This window comes from Sinocyclocheilus anshuiensis, unplaced genomic scaffold, assembly GCF_001515605.1.
Source record: "Sinocyclocheilus anshuiensis isolate Anshui unplaced genomic scaffold, SAMN03320099.WGS_v1.1 scaffold272, whole genome shotgun sequence".
Lineage (NCBI taxonomy): Eukaryota > Metazoa > Chordata > Actinopteri > Cypriniformes > Cyprinidae > Sinocyclocheilus > Sinocyclocheilus anshuiensis.
Genome location: NW_015554117.1, coordinates 1,845,055 through 1,866,887, shown reverse-complemented (window position 1 = coordinate 1,866,887; position 21,833 = coordinate 1,845,055). Strand labels below are relative to the sequence as shown.

At 36.6% G+C, this 21,833-nt stretch overlaps 1 protein-coding gene across 1 annotated transcript in view; it reads right to left on the bottom strand.

Annotated features, from left to right (window-relative positions):
- Positions 1-2,876: 2,876 nt before the first annotated feature.
- LOC107669872 (CWF19-like protein 2) overlaps positions 2,877-21,833 on the bottom strand; it is a 20,543-nt gene continuing 1,586 nt past the window's right edge. The window contains exons 2-17 of the mRNA XM_016462296.1: positions 20,875-20,985; positions 20,326-20,448; positions 19,550-19,660; positions 18,711-18,830; positions 17,879-17,963; positions 16,763-16,821; positions 14,785-15,344; positions 13,705-13,807; positions 13,328-13,543; positions 12,353-12,490; positions 6,912-7,124; positions 6,033-6,149; positions 5,522-5,677; positions 3,767-3,847; positions 3,581-3,682; positions 2,877-3,414 (exon numbers count right to left, since the gene is read on the bottom strand). Coding sequence (XP_016317782.1) covers positions 3,274-3,414; positions 3,581-3,682; positions 3,767-3,847; positions 5,522-5,677; positions 6,033-6,149; positions 6,912-7,124; positions 12,353-12,490; positions 13,328-13,543; positions 13,705-13,807; positions 14,785-15,344; positions 16,763-16,821; positions 17,879-17,963; positions 18,711-18,830; positions 19,550-19,660; positions 20,326-20,448; positions 20,875-20,985 — 2,436 coding nt within the window. The 3' untranslated portion in view covers positions 2,877-3,273. The remainder of the gene's footprint in view (positions 3,415-3,580; positions 3,683-3,766; positions 3,848-5,521; positions 5,678-6,032; positions 6,150-6,911; positions 7,125-12,352; positions 12,491-13,327; positions 13,544-13,704; positions 13,808-14,784; positions 15,345-16,762; positions 16,822-17,878; positions 17,964-18,710; positions 18,831-19,549; positions 19,661-20,325; positions 20,449-20,874; positions 20,986-21,833) is intronic.

Sequence of the window (21,833 nt, the reverse complement as noted above, 5' to 3'; positions counted from 1 at the left end):
CAGCTGATAAAAACATCACAATAATCCACAAGTAATCCACAGCACTCCAGTCCATCAGTTCACATCTGGAGAAGACAAAAGCTGCATGTTTGTACAGAAAAACATTTGAACTTCAAACCGTTGCTAAAATATCTATCCACTATCCATAATGTTTCCTCCAGTGAAAAAGTTGTGAATCAAGAGAGAAATCTGCACAGATCGTTTACAGTTTACAGTCCAAAACAGAGCAACAGTGTAAAAGCGTCTTGATGGATTTGTTTGTTACAAACACAGTTTTTGGTTTCAAAAAATGTTAATTGATGGACTGGAATCATGTGGATTACTTCAGCTGTTTGGACTCTCATTCTGACGGCACCCATTCACTACAGAGCATCCATTGCTGAGACAGTGATGCAATGCTACATTTCTCCAAATTTCTTTATCTAATTATAATGATGTAATGTTTAACATCACATATTAAAAATCATTTAAAACCATGTGTATTTGAATGCTACATTGACCTGGATAATTAAAACCCTTCACAGGCGGTGTTCTGTTCACCCACAATGCAAGAGAGAGCGCAGGTCTATGAGAGAGAGAACCTGGATAATTAAAACCCTTCACAGACAGTGCTCTGTTCATCCACAATGCAAGAGAGAGCGCAGGTCCTCGAGAAAGAGAGAGAGAGAGAGAGAGAGAGAGAGAGACAGACACAGACAGTCAGGTCATGTTAGCAGGAGTGAAGGTTGAAGACTGTGTGCGTCTCTCTCTCCCTCCGATGCCTTCCGGATATTTCTCTTCTCTCTTTTCGTCCTTCACTCTTCTCCCAGCATCCCTCTTTCCGCTCCTGAGTCTGACCCACTTTCCCCCTTCTGCCTGTTTTTATTCACATATCAACACAGGAACAGCCTTGTGTCTGTCTGAGTGCATATACAGTGGGTACGGAAAGTATAATGGCTGCAATATAACAAAGAGTGAAAAATTTAAGGGGGTCTGAATACTTTCCGTACCCACTGTAAATAAACTAACACAGCGCCATTTATTTGTTAAAAATTTTTTTTAACATACTGAAAAAACACTATTTAACATTTATTTTGCATGGATGCAATAACAGTCTAAGCAAGTGGATTCAAATTTAAGCATTAGAGATAGTGTAATTTCTGTGCCACTAACATCAGCAATCAGAATTGCAAAAATAACTGTTTTCAAACAGGTTTCCATGTGCAATTGTTCAAGAACAGATAGTCCTGCCTAATTCATGCTCTTTGTGCTGTGTATTTGCAGGACCTGTTTGGAAACCTCTCTGGAAACTCTATTATTTTAGTACTTGAGTTTGGTAACAGTGGCGCAGAAATCACAAACTTCGTCATTTATAAATTGGAATGTGATATTTCAACAAGGACAAAAATGTAGCACAATATTTAATTTTATCCTGGGGGTTTAAAGTTGAGATTCTTGACATTTTCATTAAAAATTATGTTCCAAAAAAAAAAAAAAAAAAAAGTAAACATATACATGGATGAATTGTCCAAAAAAAGACAAGATCCTATAATATGCATTTTGAAAATAGGTTGAATTTTAATTTCATGCCAACTGTAAAAATAAGAAGGAATGCAAATCTAATTATATAATTATAATCTGATTGTATATATAGTGTGTGTGTATATATATATATATATATATATATATATATTAATGAATCAAGCTGAAGACCAAGACTAAATTTACTATTCAGTACTTGCAATTAAATCTTACAGCTCATTAATTATATAATCAGATTTGCTCAAATTATTCACATTTAGCAATATTCACATACACAATCCTACATTGCTGTTTATTAGTTGTGTTACCTGTGTGTGGCATTTACTGGAGAAACGCCTCCATTGTAGATCTAATGGAGATCTTCATGCTGGCAGTCTGTGTCTGTGCAGCGCAGTGAGACAAATTGTGCAATTCAGCGTTGTAATTATTTCTGTGTGTGTTAATGTCTGTAATGCCACATGACTGAACAATAAAACACCCACATTACAGCAGCTCTGAGGTCACGCCACCGCGACCTCCACGCTCACCTGTGACCCCTGAGCGATCTGTGATAGTGCTGTTTAACACCCTCATTAAACATCAACTCATCTGCTGTTACAGACCGCGTCCTGCTGTCCTTCTGACCCCAACACAACAGCTGCTCTCCTGGTGCAATTACATAAAATACAAAGCATGCCTATAACTGTTCCAGCAGAATCACCTTTATATAGCCGTCTTTTTTTAAAGCTAAAAACTATGGAAGCTTGTTTCCTCCCACTGTAAAAAAAATTATTTTTAAATAATGACTTTTTTTTTCTCACAATTCTGAGATTCTATCTCACAATGACTAGTTGTTTTTCTATAAACTCAGGGTTGAGAGATGTTAACTTAATCCTGAGAAAAAGTCAAAATTGTCCAAAAGAAAAAGTGTCAGAATTGTGAAGTAAAAAGTCACAATTACTTTAATTTTTGAATTGAATTTTTTTTTACGGAATTATGAGGACAAAAAGTCAGAACTGCAAAATGTAAACTCAGAATTGCAAGAAAAAAGTCTAAATTCTGAGTTCATATCTTGCAATTCTGAATTTTTTTCTCTGAACTCTATTATATTTTTGTGGCGTTTTGCTTTCTGTGCAATGCAAATTTTATTTCTAGCAAGTATTTTGAAGTAACTTTGTGAATTTATTTCATTTGCAACAGCAGCACAACCTATAATACAGCTATAAATAAAAAAAATATTTATTTCTTTCACTAAATTAATGGTAGGGCGTAAACGTCGCCCCACAGATGATCGGTGCTCAACAGGGTGAATTTAAGGTCAGGTTTACAGGAATGAGCGAGCAAGACATCATCTAAACATCAGATTATAAAGCCAGAGCACACAAACACAAGCAGCTGGAGGTCTTGTAATATTTTATTCTGAGTTTAATTGCTCAGGCAAACATGATTTACAACACTGGACAAGAGCAGGTAAAACTGGACTGAACTTTACACATGACAATAGAAGACACACACGATTCATAAAAAATTAGATTAAGGAGGAAACCCAAAATTTACTGGGTTGATATTTAATAAAAAAAAAAAAAAAAACATTTACCTACATTTGAAAAAACGAAAAGGGTCCCACAAAAATCTTCAGACCAGATAAAACATACCTGTTTAAGATTTTACAATGTTCTAGACATTTTACTACACATGACAAGCGCTCAAAAATAAAAATTCAGGCATGAAAAAGTCTTTATAGAGTTCAGAAAGCACACTGTCTCTGAGTGTCTAGCTGTCGGTCTTAGTGCAGTCAAATGCTTTCCACCACTGAGCGAACTTCAGAACCTTCTTACGCTGGTCGTCGAAATTCTCACGTATCGGTTTCCGCCATCGTCTCGGTTCCAGGTCCAGCATCCCGCCCAGGATTTCCTGATGGAGACAGAACAAATCTTAGGGCTGCATGATTTGGGAAAGAAAATCTAACTGCAATTATTCCCATAAAAAAATTGCTATTTAAAGTGTGATGTAAAAAAAATAATCTCGTTTTGCTGTGCTTGTTTGTGGGGCTGCACAGTAAGACTATTGTCAGACTTACTTTGCCGAAATAGTGTGGGAACTTCCGCTCATTCTCAATGACGTGCGCAAAGCCGCCCTGCAACCCGAAATCCACAGAGAAGTACGGCAACCCGCGCGGAACCTGCGAAAACACGAGCAACGTCAAACACTGAGAGAGAGGCGGAAGAATAAAAGACGTCAGGAGAAAACAGGAAGAAATACTCACAGCTTGTCTGATGTCTTTGGATGAGAGATCCACAACTTTCTTATTCATGGCCCATTCCTCATCCGACTCCATTATGGCTTTCTAAACATGCGCGCACACACACACACACACACACACAGAAGATTAATGAGTGTGTTCACATTCACACAAGTGTGTGTTTGTTTGTTAAAAACGCTGATCAGTCGGATTTATAGCAGTAAAAATCCTATTGCTGCACCAAAATAAATTAAAGTTTTAATTTAACTGAGAACCAAAATGGCTAAACAATTGCTACAGTGTTCTAGGCCATTGCTAGGTGGTTGCTGGGGTGTTGCTATGCAGTTGCTAAGGTGTTCTGGTTTGTTGCTATGGTATTGTGGGTGGTTGCCAGAGTGTTGCTATGCAGTGGTTAAAGTTATCGGTGTGGTTGTCAGGACATTTCTGTTTGGCTGCTTAAGTGTTCTGGGTTGTTGCTATGCAGTTGCTATGGTGTTGTGGGTGGTTGCCAGTAGGGCTGCACGATAAATCGCATGCGATATTTAATGCGCATCTTGTCAGAAAGCCGGTTCTGTAATCAGCGGTAAATCTCCATCATGTGCGTGCTTTCACATTGAGCAGCATTAACTGCACAGAGCCGTTGTTCACTGATGAGCTGCGAAAAAAATCGCGTGAATATGAACGTGGTTTTTCGCAGCTCGTCAGTGAACAACGGCTCTGTGTAGTTAATGCTGCTCAATGTGAAAGCACGCACATGATGGAGATTTACCGCTGATTACAGAACCGGCTTTCTGACAAGATGCGCATTAAATATCGCATGCGATTTATCGTGCAGCCCTAGTTGCCAGGGTGTTGCTATGCTGTTGCTAAGGTATTGTGGGTGGTTGCCAGGGCATTGCTGTTTGGCTGCAAAAGTGTTGTTGCTATGCAGTTGCTACAGTGTCTTAAGCAGTTACCAGGGCATTGCTATGAAGTTGCTAAGGTGTTCTGGGTGGTTGCCAGGGAGTTGTTATGTGGTTGCTAAGGTTTTGTGGCTGGTTGCCAGGGCATTGCTGTTTGGCTTCTAAAGTGTTGTTGCTATGCAGTTGCTAAGGTGTCTTAAGCAATTACTAGGGCATTGCTATGAAGTTGCTACGGAGGTCTGGGTGGATGTCAGGGTGCTGTGGCTGGTTGCCAGGGCATTGCTGTTTGGCTGCAAAAGTGTTGTTGCTATGCAGTTGCTACAGTGTCTTAAGCAGTTACCAGGGCATTGCTATGAAGTTGCTAAGGTGTTCTGGGTGGTTCCCAGGGAGTTGCTATGGTATTCTCAGTGGTTGCTATGCCATTGATAACGTTTTATATACAGTTATTAGGGCATTACTATAAGGTTGCTAAGGTGTTTTGAGTGAAAACTGAAACTGAAAATAAAGTTTATTTAAAAATCAATTCATCATATGTATTTAATAATCAACACTCAAATAAAAACTGAGTTGTACAAACATTTAACTTGCACTTAAAGAAGTTTTATATAAAACTTTTAATTACAAGTTTTTACACCAATTTATTATATAAACATTTAAATGGTGGCTGTCATAAAAACTTATCATAAAAGATTAATTCAAACTTACATAAAAAAATGAAGACAACATGTTAAGTAAAAATATAATGAATATGTAATATAGTGCATATGTTTATCAAAATGCTGTTCTCAAAATAGCTTTCCAACAAAGAAACAAAAATTGTACAGTCACTTTTGTGCTCTGTTGTGATGTTAGTTTGAGGAGGTTTGGTCCAAGTTACCTTAAAGTAAATGGGTGCCATGTCTCCAAGCTCTCTGGGCAGCGGCACACACTCGTACATCATGTGCAACTGTCTCTTCGGATTCATATGAGTCTCCAAAAACACACAGTCCAACTCCTGAGACTCGAACATGCGGACCAAAGCGCGTCTGAACATCTATGAGAGAGAGTGAATGAGAGAGTGGTAGAGAGAGGTAGAGAGAAAGAGAGAGAGTGCGTATTAGTGGTCATTCATTTAATCGATTAGTCGTCTAATCAAATGTTTATATTAATTTAATTACTTAAATACTGGGGGTGGGTCGGAGACCAAGAAGGCAGAAAGCACACCCTGACTGTCTTTTATTTGTGCTTTATTGATGTTCTAGGTGGTTGCTAGGGAGTTGCTAAGGTGTTCTGAGTGGTTGCTAGGGAGTTGCTAAGGTGTTTGGGGTGGTTGCTTATGCATTATTCATGTCTGTAGCACAAATGGAGGAGTATACATACATGAGTGCAAGTGTTTGCAATGTTTGTACCTGTATTTCGCTCCAGATGTCCTCGTCCAGACCCGTGGCCGCTGTGTGATGCTGGATGGGGACGATCAAACAGTGACCTTCGGTCAGAGACACGCTGTTCGGCAGACACAAGTACACCTGCACGAGAGAAAACAAACACGTCATGTGATTAATGAGGACAGCACGCTAAAACCTCGAGCCTGTCCCGCAGCCTGTTCTGTTCCGTGGGTGTTCTAGATGGTTGCTAGGCAGTTGATAAAGTCTTCTAAGCAACTACTAGAGCATTGCTATAAGGTTGCTAAGGTGCTGTGGGTGGTTGCCAGGGCGTTGCTATGTGATTGCTAAGGTGGTCTGGGTTGTTGCTATGCTGTCGCTAATGTGTTCTAAGTGGTTAGTGGGGTAGGGCATTGTTATGAGTTTGCTAAGGTGTTTTGGGTGGTTGCCAGGGTGTTGCTATGTTGTCGCTAAGTTGTTCTAAGTGGTTAGTGTGGTAGGGCATTGTTATGAGATTGCTAAGGTGCTTTGGGTGGTTACTAGGGCATTGCTAAGTGCTTGCTAAGGTGTTCTAGGTTGTTGCTATGCAGTTGCTAAGGTGTTCTAAGTGGTTAGAAGGGCATTGTTATGAGATTGCTAAGGTGTTTTAGGTGGTTACTAAGCCATTGCTATGAGGTTGCTAAGGTGTTCTAGGTTGTTTGTATGCAGTTGCTAAGGTGATGACAAATATATTTTAGTATGCTTTTCTCACAATAACTCATATGCTGTGCATTTCAAAGTCAAATTCTTTATCAGTGTAAGCTGTTATTAAACTCAAATTTGATTCTCTAAAAATTAAAACTTATTCCAAGTTTTTCAGCATCAAGATTGTCTCGTAAGTAGATATGTAACAGTAATATATCGTGCCTTGTTTCCGACGGCGACGATGAGATGTTTGGGCAGTTCAGGGCTGTCGAAACAGTGTCTGCATTTCTCCATCTGTCCGGCTAACCGCCGTGTTTCCTGCACTGCTTTGTTCCTCTGCCGCTCTTCGTCTCGGCCCGATCTCTCTTTCTGGGCGGCGCTGGACACAAACATGTCATCCAGTGTGTAGTTATCGCCATCTGTCCTCCCCATCATCTGCAAAACACAAATCCGTTCATACCACAGTAAAAACAAACATATTACAGAGTTTTGTTTGCATGCAGACTTTTATCGGTTACTTTATCCTGCATGTCTGCGAGTTTTATCTTGATTTAAGAGCTGAAAGCAGTTCAGGACTGAGATATGAGAATCGTTTTATGAGTCTTACAACCCATGGGCCAAAACAGGGGTTCGTGAGTTGATGAAAAGCTAATAATTAGTCATATTGAGTGTAAAACTAAAATAAATAAACGAGGCTGCACGTTTTATTTAGCGTATCGGCTCATAGTAAATGCAGTAAACCCCATCTCTGCTTCTGCATGTGAGTTTAAGGAGCACTGGGACACAACAAGCGGTAGGTTTACTTTATTTACATATTCGCATAATTTACAACATTTTTGTGGACAGACGTTTACAGCATTTCACCAATATCTGGACAAAATAAAAGCTAGAGGATCTGAAATGTTTAAAGCTCAAGGGTCTTGAATTTTTGAAAGTGAAAATTTAAGACAAATATTATTTTTGTAATCTGTAGTTTACATTAAATTATTATTATAATTATTATCAAATACAAATTTTTATACTGCATTTTGAAATTTACAGCAGTAATATATTTCTGTCTTCATTTTTATAATTAGCGCATGTAGCTTATATAATAATAATAATAATACAATAGTCATACAGTATAATAATAAATGTAAAATAATAATAAATAATAGAACAGAATAATAGAAATAATAATACAACATAATAATATAATTATACAAGACAATAATAATAATAATAATATTCTTTATATTCTTTTATTTATATTTATTTTTTATTAATAATAATAAAGTAAATAAATAAATAAATATTATTATTATTCCTATTATTCAACACTGTCACAACTAAGTCCAAGCTACAAAGTCAAACCACTAAAATTTAACAAAACACCTTCTAATAAAAGATTAAATATTCAATGTATTTACCTGCATGCCATGTGACCATTAACCAACATGAAAGAACCGTGAGCATGCAAATATGTCATTAAATAACTAAAATATTAATATTAAATCTCAGGAGGAAGTAAATATTTTAGGATTAAGGGCTTCAGCTGACAATTCCCTACTACTCTTATACTTCACTAATAAGAAAAGTATGTACTAGTAAATGTGTAAAAAAGACCAAGTACTAGTAAAAGTCCAAAATACTTTGGAAAATGGCACACTATTTTGGAAGCTTTACATACTATGATTTGAGGACACCCTAATTATTATGTTGTATACTACACTGGAGTGATAACACGCAGATTAGGAAGAAGCCATGCACTTTTGCGAGTGGAACAGAGGTCAGATGATCTGATTGGGCAGCAGGTGATCATGTGATCTGACTGTTGGTCAGGTGCGGATTCACTGCTAATTGCTGGCAAACCTGCGGGACATTATCTGGAGCAGAATCCACAAAACAGCAGCAGATGCGACCGGGGAGCAGGGACTACGCTAACAGAGCGTGTGTGAGAGTGAGAGAGGTTTAACAGTGTGCTACAACAGGCAGACAAAGAGGCAATGTATCCGTAGCAAAGGGTGATCTGTGTGGGAGGCGTGTCTGTTCACACTGGCATGTTTGATTGACAGATGGAGAGGAGCCGAGGTGAGAGCGAGAGTGTTGGAGAGTCTGGCTGAATTCAGACGGTGCTTTCAATTCTATGTTTATTCTCTGCTTTGATGCTTTCTGACTCCAGCTGAAATGCGAATAAAAAAACCTAGACAGAGCCGAGATTTTAAGGATAGTTTGTGTGCAAGTCTGTCTGGAGATAAACACACGAACAACTAGATTTACATTTTCAGTTTCATTCAAATGCAGGTTTTTAGCACACATCTTGGTTATGGTCGACTGCTTAAGAATCAACACATAACACAACACTGTGTTTGCACTGTAAAAGTGGCTGTTAAGGGTTAAAGAAAAGTTTAAGAAAAAATACGAAGGAAAATTTAGCATGCAAATATAACATCATCATGGCTGGGTTTACATTCTATTTATTTGAATCCAAGGGAGATTTTCAAATTTGAATCATATTTTTAAATTAATCTAAATTTAAATTTAAATGAATCAAATAAATAAACAAGCTAAATAAACAAAAACAAAGAACAACAAATTTGCACAAAAAAAATTGTATTTCATTATGTAAATAAATGTAAGTGATAAAACCAATTTCGCATTTTAAATTAAATAATCAAATAAATAAATTAAATTGAAAAATCAAATGGAGACTTTCACATTTTAATCATATTTTTAAAAGAATTTAAAAACTGTTAATTATTAAAATGAAAATTAATTAAATAAATAATAAAATATTCAAACTAATAAATTAATTAATAATTAATCAAATAACATTAACAATTATTGTCTCATTTGTTAACATTAGTTAATATGAACTAACAATGAAAATACTTGTAAAGCATTTATTAAATTTAGTTAGTGTTACTTTTAACTTTTATTAGTACATTATTAAAATTAAAAGTTGTAATTATTAATATTATTTAATGGAGCTGAACTAACAATAAACATTTGTATTTTTATTAACACATTATAACAGATGAATAAACACCGTAACAAATGTATTAGCTCATTGTTAGTAAATGTTAGTTAATGCATTAAAAAACAGTAACTAATGGAACCTTATTGTAACATGTTACTATAAATAAAGTAAAATGACATAAAACAGAAAAGACCACAACAAAATGCCATAAAAAATTTCATGCACATATCATTATGCAAATAAATGCATAACACTGCATATTAACCATGCAAATATTACAATGACATGATTGCTGTTTGTTATATTTCAGATTGTGTACATTCTATTAATGTGAGTCAATGAGAGATGTACAAACCAAATCTTGATTTTTTTTTTTAAGCATAAAACGTAATAAAACAAAGATGACGATGAAGAAATGGATGCCAAAAAAAGATACCAAGCACATTTCAGTATGTAATGAATTTAAGGAAGAAAACCAGTTGTTAATTCAGTATGCAAATGTTTCAATGACATCATCGCTGTCAGTCAGATTCTGAATAGCGAACATTCTATAAATGTGAGGTCAATGTTCTAAAAATTCTCTTCATAAGTTTGAATGGAGTCGCTGCTCCAGCTGAAATGAATGCAATATGACGCAGCCCAACATGCACTGCAATTACACAAACACACACTCTGCACATTATCACACAAACACACACAATTTTGGCTGCTGCTACTGCTGAAATTGGTGAAATTAATATATTAATAACACTTTTAGATGCTATGCCATGGTAACTTGGCAGAGAGAGAGAGACGGAGAGATGTGGCGCTAAAATGTGCAAATGTTTGTCACTTTTAGATTTCTCATCTCCAAGGAGACTGTGACGTCTTAGTTTATCATAACGGATTTTAGTAGCCCTGCCCGGGTTAAAAATCACATAGGAGCCAGAGAGTAGGACAGACTGAGAGATTGATCCTCACCGCCACCATCTGCTGATGCCAGTCTGTCTTACAACCACTGACAAATATACAACCACAGGCTGTTTGTTCAGAAACTCATTCCTGCCGCATATTTCTATACATCATGCATTTTATTGTATTTTTGTAACACTGGACTTAAAAATCAAAAGTGCTCTAATATCTTCAGGCTAATAATAGTAATTCCATTGCTGCTCATTTGCATAAAGCTAAAAAAGGTCGTTTATTGCATCGCACCAGCATTCAAAATAAATGACATCCAGTCAATGTTAAAGTTTTAGGGATTTTTTTTTCATATCTCTATATAGTTTTGATTTTTTTCAGCTGTAGTTTTAGTTATTTTAATACATGAAAGTTGAACTAAATAAAATAAGTTTTTGTTCGTTTTAAAGGGGTCATATGATGCGATTGAAATTTTTCCTTTCTCTTTAAAGTGTTACAAGCTCTTGGTGCATAAAGAAGATCTGTAAAGTTGCAAAGACTAAAGTCTCAAATCCAAAGAGATATTCTTTATAAAAGTTAAGAGTCAACCACGCCTACCTAAAACGCCTCGTTCTAACACGCCCCACATGTCTACGTCACTATGTGGGAAGATTTGCTTAACGCCGCCCAAATGTGCACGCAAAGAAAGAAGGCGTGGTTTCAGGAAACGCGTTTTTCATGCAGCATATAGCAGTTTTGTGCGTTTTGACCAGTTGATGGGAAAAGAATTCTTAAAATGCATTCCAAATTCTGAATAACTTGTAATATATAATTATTCACGGTATTTAGAAGTGCCCACGATAACAATATCGTGCATATTCGTTACCGTGATATATCGCATTACCGAATACCGGCACAAGTCTAATAATAACAAGTCTAATAATAACGTTACAATTACATAATATTTCTACTTCAATTCGTTTTTTTTAAATAGGCTGTAAGCATTTAAATGGTGGCTGTCATAAAAACTTGATGGATTTATTCAAACATAAATTAAACATTGAAGAACAGTAAAAAATATAATGAATATGTTATATGGTGAATATATTTAGCAAAATGCCCCTCTCTACAGTTTATTTTTCTAGCTTACTAATGAGTTTATGGTCCCCGAATATGTTTTTCTGAGGTAAATGTGACATTACGTGACATTGTTTACAAGCCGTTATTGACGTCTTTGCGCGGCTGAAACACAGATTGAGAGATTACATGAGAGAGGATACGGATTGTAAAGTTGTACTCTTTCTTTTAACTTACCTTCGGATGTTTAGTCGTGTTTATTTTGTGCTGAAGCTGGTATTAATGTGGAGGAGATGATCAGTTCACAGCGATCTGTCACTCCACATTAAACAGCGCCAAAACGGCATTTATTGTTTGAATACTGCAATACAACGGACAGAATTTGACATGTGAGACTGTTTTTATATTAAAAGCACCAAAGCACAATGCTTATTGTGATTAATAGGATGGGAAGTGCCCTTCAACGGTCCATCCATTAGCTGAAAACAGGCTAGACTAATCGATTCTTGGGATTTAAAAATCGATATCGTTCCGTGAAAATGAGAATCGATTTTTATCGATATTTATATCGATATTTTTTACCCAGCCCTAGTAAACCATAACAACCCTGAATCCAGTTGCTTTTTCAATACAAATCTCAATAGAAATTCACAGACTCTTTACTGCTGTTTTATGATTGGCTAAACTCCACACTGTCATCTCTCAATGTTTGGTGTGTAAAGAGTCTGTAAAGGAGACTGACGCTCACCTTGGCGGCCATGCGTGAGTAAAGAGCGTTCTGATCCTCAGCAGAGCTCATCTTCTCCCGTCTGACCATCTCTTGCAGATTCATACCATCATCATCCTCAAAATAGCACACACGCTCCCCGTCCTGGTGCGTCTCGATCTAAAAATCACAGAAGAAGAGAAAACGGGACCTCGTTTGAAGTTGTAGTTTGCCAGGCTACAAGTTAATATTAATTTTAAGTAGATCAACTCCAATCAAAGTACCGTATTTAGTAAAATCACATCAAAATTGTGAGGAGAAAAAGTTTTAGTTAATTAAAAGTACTGAAATAAATGAAATTCAGAAATATTGCCTTGGCAACTAATAGAACTGAACGTTGATCCACTGAAATGACTAACTAAATAAAAATAAAGAAATGCATAAAATAAAGAAATAAATAAAAATAAAAAATGTAATTAAATGAAATTAAAACTGAAATAAAAATTACACCTAAATATTCAGATAACAAAAAATTCGGCACATAAAATGACAAAAAAAAAACTAAAATTAAAATGAAAACGTAAAATATAAAAATAAAAGCTAATTCACACATCAAATTTGTCATGAGAAACAATCAATAGAAACAAAGCTGCAGTTATATCAATATATTATTATTATTTTTAATTTTTTTTTAATATTTTTAATGTATAATTTTATAACATTATAATTATAAAAATTTTTACATAATTTTTAGTTAAAGTTTTAGTAATTTTGCAGTGTGTTTTTGCCATTTTTATGAGTTATTGTTTATTTAAATATATTTATTTCGGCTTTAATTTTTCATTTTAAATTAAATACATTTCAGTTTTTTAATTTTAATTTTTTAATTTATTATTTTATTTTATTTCAAGTAGTTTTATTTTATTTTATTTTAACTAACAATAATGTTTTTGATGGTTTTAGCTTTAGTTAGCTACAACTACCCAGCAAAGCTGTATATGTGAGCGTGCGTCTCACCGCTTTCTGCTTCCTCCTCCCTCCTCTGGGCTCCTGTGTTTGGGACGGGGCTTTGACTGGCCAGGCTCGTCCCCATGGGTCGGTCCTGAACAGAATCACTTCCTTTTCTGAGTCTGTTGGTGCAGAAACCTGTTTGTTCTGGTCTTTTCTTTGAGCTCGGTTGTCTTTGGCTCGACGGGCGGCTTCCATCTGAGCCTTTAGCTTTTCCACCAGCGCCTGTGATTATTCACACACAATCAGAACATACCATCAGTATCTGTGTCTACTACTAGCACACAAAGACCGTCTCGATACCTAGTGAGCTTCCTAATTAGACAGCCTTTTTGGGCATCAATGTCTAGGTCACATGGTTTCCAGAAGAGTTCTGATGAGCTCACCGTGTTTCCCATGAGTTCTGCCTTGACGAGTTTGGCTCCCAGTTTATTCATCTCTTCATCTGTCAGGATCACCTCTTCCTCCTCCTCTTCCTCACTCTCTGAACTAGAAGATTAGCAAACCCAATCAGTTTTAGTACTATTTCACAAAAGGAAGTGTAAAGTAATGTCAAGAACTTGTATAGAACAAATACATTTCCCTGACTTCATGACATTTCCAATTCAGTTACTGGATACAAATTCCTAAAAATCGTTTTAATTCATTGATTCACCAGTGAAGGGTGATGTGTTTTTAAATGATTGTAGGAGGAGAGCTGAATAATTTTCAGATCAGTGCTTCTCAATATTTTTGATACCAAGGCCAACTTTATCCATAACAAAATTTGAAAGCCCCATGACTTTTCCGTTTTTTGTGATTTACTAGATTAGGATTAAAAATAAGGATTTTTAAAAATATTTTTTTTACTCTCAATTTCTAACTGATAAAAAAAAAAAACTATATATATATATACACACACACACACAATTATTTTGCAATAAATGTCAAATATATTATTACAATATTTTACATATTAATATACATCTTGTTAAAATATAATATTTTACATATTTTACATTTAAATATATAAAAAAAAAAAAAAATATATATATATATATATATTAATATATAAATAATATAAAACAATATATATTGTATTCAAATAATATAATAAATAATATAATATATAATTAATATTAATTAATTAGTAATCAACAAACTTTATAGTTTGGCATAACTAGAAAAATAAATATTCATTATAAAAAAATTATTAATTTACATGACTTTCCCAGGTCTAGAAATCACACTTAAAATGAGGTTTCCTCATTTATCCAGGTTTTTCCAACACAATGGGAATCCTGGTTCTTCAAAGAAGAAAAAAACAGCTGTTAAGGGGTTGAATTAAAGCAAGAAATATCCTATTTTTAGTAATTTTGTCTTATTTTAGACAAGTGAAATGTTGAAAAACTGTCTTCTAATGCGGGTGTGAAGATCAGAATGACATTGAAATCTCTTCTAAAATCACATGACTCCTTCTTTCTGACCTGCTCACTCTTGTTGTTGTTTTGCTCTCTTCCAGCAGGGCGGCGCTCTTCTCTGTGTGTTTCTGTGGGGTTGGCATCTCCTTTGAATCCTGCACAGCACTGCTCTTCCTCCAGGCAGCTACAACAACACCATCATCATCATCAACAGGTTTCTTGAATCCTGCACTCTGATTGGACGTAGAGGCTTTTGGCCCCGCCCTCCTGAACCCCGCCCCTCCGCTCATATCCTCATCAGCATCTGAGGGTTTGAAGAACTTGAGGCTGGACAGAGAGGAAGTGCTGTGTCTCTGGGACTGCCGATCCTCGTCTGGATCCGGCCGGGATCTCGGATGGCGTTCATCGCGGCCTCGAGAGCCTCTCTCAAAGTCTCGCTCTCTCTCTCTCTCAGCGTGTGGAGATCTGTCTCTCCGCCTCTCCTCCCGGTCTCCTCTTCTCCATCTCTCCCTCCCTTCTTCTCTGTCGTCTCTCCTCCATCTCTCTCGGTCTCCTCTCCTCTCACTCCTCTCTCCATACGCAGCCTCTTCCGCCTCTCGCAGTCTCTTCTGGAACTCTTCCATGGACTACAGGAGGAAGAGAGAACCATCAAAACACATCATTAAGACCGGTCTCCACTCGAAGCAGAATAAACTCACTACAGTGTGAAATGATACATTGGAAGGCACTGTTTGACTCAAAATACGCAAATAAGTTTTAGGCAGTCGGGTTCCAGAAGTATTAACAGATGGTATATGATTCTGTTAAAGTAATCAGTCAGTGCAATTTAAAAAAATTATTTTAATTTATTGAAAAAAAAAAAGTATTTACAAGCTACACTACCCATGAGTCCTAAAAATAAAAACCACCATTATATATTGCAATAAACGTAAAATATATGAATGTATTTTTACAATATATTTATATACTAACAAATTATATATTGAAATCTATTATAATATATTTTTTTCAATATTATTTCAATATATTCTGTGTGTGTGTGTGTATATATATATATATATATATATATTAAAATATAACATATTTAATAATGCATTAATCAAATATATTATTTTGTAATAATGTAAATACATACGTGCAATTATTTTGCAATAAATCTAAAATATATTAATCTACTAGAATATTATATATTAATATACATCATATTACAATATATTAAAATAGCATGCAAATATATTATTTTGCAATAAAAGTAAAATATATTTGTATTTTAAACATATAATCAATAACTATAAATCAATATTTTATATTGTGCTGTTTTTTTATTTGATTGTCATTCATGGGAGTTTTCTGATTTTCACATACTATTTATTTTTATTTTTTTTACTACAAATCAAAATCTGTAATGCTTGATTCAAAAGTCTGATTAATTTCAGAGCATATCTGTATGAAAAAAAACTGAATGGCAAAACACTCTGCAACAAAACACTGCTACAGAATCTAGAGCTCCATGAAGAAATATTTTATATTTTGGATAAGTTACGATCTTGCAGTCTGAACCGAATGTGACTAGAGAGAAAAACTGGGCAGTGTGAATTAATACGACAATATTGCCTCACATGTCCTTATTGGTTGCACACAGCAATGATTTGCTCAATTTCATGAACAAATGACTATTATAAGCTAGTTCTTTTCATCTGAATCAAATTAGGAAACACTGCTATGCATCTATCACAGAAGGGAAGCAACTTTTCGGTGTGTTGAAGTACAGAGAGATGTGTGTGTGTGTGAGTGTGTGTGCGTGCGTGTGAGTGTGTGCGTGTGTGTGAGTGTGCGTGTGAGTGCGTGTGTGTGTTTGAGTGCGTGTGGGAGTGCGCGAGTGTGTGTGAGTGTGTGTGAGTGTGAGTGTGTGAGCGTGTGAGCGTGTGTGTGCGTGAGAGTGTGTGTGTGAGCGTGTGTGTGCGTGAGAGTGTGTGTTTGTGAGAGTGTGTGTGTGTGTGAAAGTGTGCGTGTGTGTGCGTGTGAGAGTGTGTGTGAGTGTGTGTGGGATCCTCTGATATGACTTCCTGAGCCAGCTCACCCCTCCATCATTCACCACTCCAGCTGAGATGGAGAGAAATCAGTGTAAAACATCTGTGAAAGAAACACTTGCTGCTCCACACATCCAGAGCTCAGAGAAGAGCGAGCGGCTCCGACTGCACCGTCAGCTTAAAGTCAACGCCAAACGCCATTTTAACTCCTCATTCCAATAACATGACTACTGAAACAGTATATTTAAATGACAAAACGAAAATGCATTGAAAGAATCATGAAAAATGAAAAAGGCTTTAAACTGTCAGAGCCAACACAGCTTTATCAGCATGGGTTACGATAGCCCAACTTCTGCATAGTCTGGTGAATATCACACCTTATTTTTGCCGCAAACAGCCTATTTAAAAAATTAAGAGGTTATTTAACCAACATGTAAACGCCAATTTGTTTTTTTTGTGACATTTAGGGGTGAATAACATGAAATTGGACACAACTCTGAGAGAAAAGAGACTGAGAAAATGGCCCACGTTAATTTGATCTGACATTACAGATACCTGAATACTTTCTCAGCATTCTGCACATGAAATATAAACCAGTGGAAGATGAATTGTTGTTTGGTGCAAGCATTCACAACACACATTGCATGGACACTGCAAAAGATGCAAGCTGCGCAAAAATGCAAAAACGCATTTTCCGGTAAAATTTTTCTTTCAATGGTTTAAATTCATTTTAATAGTCAAAAAGTATGTCTAATCAACTGAATTCAAGAGTGTCTAATAATAATAATACAAAATAATCTAAAAATGTCAAAATGACATTGCTGGACTGTGAAAAAAAAACTGATGTAGGATTTACTTTGAAACAATTTTCACTCGGAAATTGCTAGTAAATTTCACAAATACTTACACAGAAATAGTGAGTAACAATTAAACATGAAATTACGAAGTAGAATGTCTGAAAGAGTATTTTCTTGTAAAGCATATTCCAATAATCTTTGTTTGAACATGTTTTACAAAAACTAATATTTTTTTACAGTGTGTGGGATTTTACACAAACTGTACCGCCTACAGCGGCTGAGACAAAAATAACCGAACCGTGTCAGATCATCACACTTGATTTCGGCATTCACCTTTATTACCGGAGGTGTCCTCCGGAGGCAGACCACTTCCTCCATCCTTCCAGTAAGGGTTCAACTCTAACCTGTGAAGACCAGCCTGAGAGAAAGAGAAAGACACACGTGATAAACACAAACACACTCTCTCCTCATACAACAAAAACCCACTACAAAAGTGCTTCTTTTAACACTTGGTTCGACTGCTTGGTCTGAACCCAAGTTTAATAGCTGTTTTCATCAAGGAAAAGATAATAAAAGATTAAATTTTTTATTTTAAATAACGACAGAACAGAGATGCTTTCTCAGCTTTCTGTGCATGAAATATAAACCACTGGACGATGAATTATTGTTAACTGCAAGCATTTGCAATACAGATTGCTGTGCAAAGGATGCAAGCAATGCAAAATGCTCACAGATGCAATTTCTCCAGCGATGCACAGCAATGAGGAATGCGTTATGCTAAAATAGGTCAATTTTTTGTTAATACTAGCAGTTCAGTTTCACAAACCGTTTGCGTGTTTATTTTAATGCTATACCAGCATTCAAGGCTATTTTCAAGATGAAAAACAAGTTTAAACATAAAAAATATGTCCAGTCAGTTAAAACCAAAACTTTTTACAGCTGACAGTTTTTGTTATTGGGAAAAAATATGAAAAATCTTCATATGTGATGGATTTTTAATTGATATTTTTGAAAGCAGCATGCTCATTAGGAATTTTTTTTTTGCAAGAATATTTTAAGATGCAGGGCTGTGTTATTAAACTGGAAAGAACATCTTTTAATTTCAGAGATTAGACTGACGTCTGCATGAACTTTTATGTTGTTTGGAGACACAAACGTCGCTCACCTCTTTGATAGACTGCGCTTTCTGCCTCTCCGCCTCTTTCTCTGCTTCTTTCTGCGCTCGTCTCTCCGCAAGGGAGGTCGTCTTCATCGCCAGGAAGTCAAAGGTCATCCATTCGTCTCTCTAGGAAAGGTCAAACAGACAGAGGCTATAAAAAACATGAGACTATTCTTGATCATAGTCGGCGTTTCGGAAAATCTGGTCACAAATGAGAGGCATCACTGGTAAAAAAAACAAGATGTCATTCTATTTTGACCCGCAAGCAATTTTGTGGCTGCTAAAAATAACTATTCTGGAGGACAGAAATGCATTTGTGTGCATATCGGCCCATTCGTGCAAAGTTGAACCTTACACATCTTCACCATGTCACTGGAGGCACACACAAGGCATCAGCCCTCACTGAAAACAAATGACTTCTGGTCGCTTTGAAAACGGCTGTCAGTGTGAATGCCCTCACGGCTCAGAGAGAGCAGAGTGAGCTCTTCAATTCAACTAATAACAGTATTGAAGTTTCCACAAGTGGCTTTACTGTGTAGGACAACAATCACCCACTCTGACACACACACACACACACACACACACACTCTCTCTCGCTCTCTCATAATCTCCACGTCTTTCTGAAGACTGTGATTACAGAGCACAGCAAAGATAGTAATCGGATCACGTTGAACTGCTGTGTGACGAACCGCCTCCGTTAATTCTGGAGAACACAAGAGAGACTTACATACGCCAGGTACTAATATGTATAAATCTGTTCTTACTGAAAGCAAAATAATATTTCTGAGATTTTGGGAATATTGGGAGAAATTACTGATCTAATAAGTAACAGAGTAGGATCTTACTTGGTTAGTACTGGCTGAGCTAGCAGTGGGTGTGGTCACATGCTCCGCCTTCCAGGCCTTGTCTCCGCCCCCTGACAGAGGCTGGGCCTCCACCCACTCGTCCTCTGAGTCCTAAAAACAAATAAGGATTGACACAGAAAAAATATAATTTTGTACTAAAACAATCACAAGAAATATAATCATGCAACCTGAAATACCTGGAGAAAAGAAAATTGCTTAAAGCACTGTGGAATAAAGGAATGGTTCACCCATTTGCTCAGCAATGGATGTTCTGCAGTGAATGGGTGCCGTCAGAATGAGAGTCCAAACAGCTGATAAAAACATCACAATAATCCACAAGCAATCCACACCACTCCAGTCCATCAGTTAACATCTGTAGAAAACAAAAACTGGAGGAAACGTGATTATGGATTTATTATAGATTATGGTTTGAACGGTTTGAAGTTTAAACATCTTAATGCTGGATTTGTTTCAGCTTTTGTCTTCTCCAGATGTTAACTGATGAACTGGAGTGTTGTGGATTATTGTGATGTTTTTATCAGCTGTTTGGACTCTCATTCTGACGGCACCCATTCACTGCAGAGGATCCATTGCTGAGACACTGATGCAATGCTACATTTCTCCAAATCTGATGAAGAAACAAACTCATCCTAATCTTGGATGACCTGAGGGTGAGCACATTTTCAGCAAGTTTTTATTTTTGGGTGAAATATTCCTTTAACGTGATTGAAAGGGTTAAACGTAGCGTGAAAAAGCCAAAACATCCCAGGACATACTTCAGAGTTGTCACAAGATGCATCTCCCTCGTCTTTTTTCTCTTTCTTGGCTTTCTTCTTCTCTTTCTTGCTCTTCTTTGCTTTCTTCTCTTTTTTCTTTTTCTTGTTTTTTACTGTATTCTCCTGTGTGCAAAAAACAAACACAAAATATCAATCCAGCGTGAAGAGAGATGAGAGACTTAACACGGGGTGCACCACACATTATTAAAGACGACATGAACCTGGTTTCGGAGCATTTTAACTTCTACAGTATGATTTCTGAAGGAACATGTGACACTGAAGACTGGAGTAATGATGCTGAAAATTCAGCTTTGATCACAGAAATAAATTAGACCTTAAAATATATTCAAATAGAAAACAAGTGTTTGAAAAAGTAATAATATTTCACAATATTACTGTTTTTACTGTATTTTTGATCAAATAAATGCAGCCTTGGTGAGCAGAAGAGATCTGAAGTTATATTATGACTCGTCTTCAATAAAAACATTCACAGTTATTTGGGTTTCTTGTCGTCTTTAATGAGGCTCATGCTGCAGCTTGACCTCTGACCTGGCCTATCTGCTGCAGTCGCAGGTCAACGTCCGGAAGCATCCATGTGTCCTCACCCCTGGCCTTCCTCTCGGCCTTCCTCCTCTCCTCGTTCTCATACTTCTCTTTAGCCTACAGAGAGATACAGAAGCAGGAGAAGTGGTGATTTCTGTAAGCAGATAAGCATTATGGCCTGTTTAAATTCTAGTTACATATTTGTCTGCTGCATCCGTCTGCTAGACAGGGTTGTGCGTGTGCGCTGAGGTGATAAAGGTCTGTCAGGGTTAAGGCAGACCTTAAGGCAAATGTGTGCACAGAGAAAACCCAACACAGCTGGCAGAGAGATAACAGACACAGTGTGTATACTGAGATCTGGACACATCAGTTTCCCCTGCTCATTTCTGTCTCTACGTTACATGGTCGCGCTCTCTGTATCGCGCACAGCGGATTTCCGCACCGATGCACACACACAAGTGAGCACACTCCCACTCCCACTAGTAGCCTATTTGTAAATATTAAGCCACAAACGACTATTTAAATATGAATTCTGCGTGTCTATTAGGGGTGTGCGATATATATCGTCTGCGATAATATCCGTTCTTGAATGAATCAAGCGTTTAAATGATTCGGTTCAATCGCAATGACTCACTTATTAAGAGGGATTTGCTGCCACCTACTGGCGGTTTTAATTTCACATTTCGGCTTTTTCTTTCTTTTCTTTTTTTTCCTCCTTGGTCTTTAAATGTGACTGATATTGGCAGAATAATCAAATTTAGCACTCTTAGGGAAATATGATAACGTTTTGTATTTATCATTTAGCCTAAATCTGACTCATTTTGAAATTGGCTCAGAAAAATGTTATGGGGTTTCAAATCGGAATATGACTTTGTTACGAAGCAGGGCATCATTTTCATACGTGTCTTCTGTCGAGGACACCAGGACAAACATCATGTTAATCAGACACAACAGGTCAATAGGGA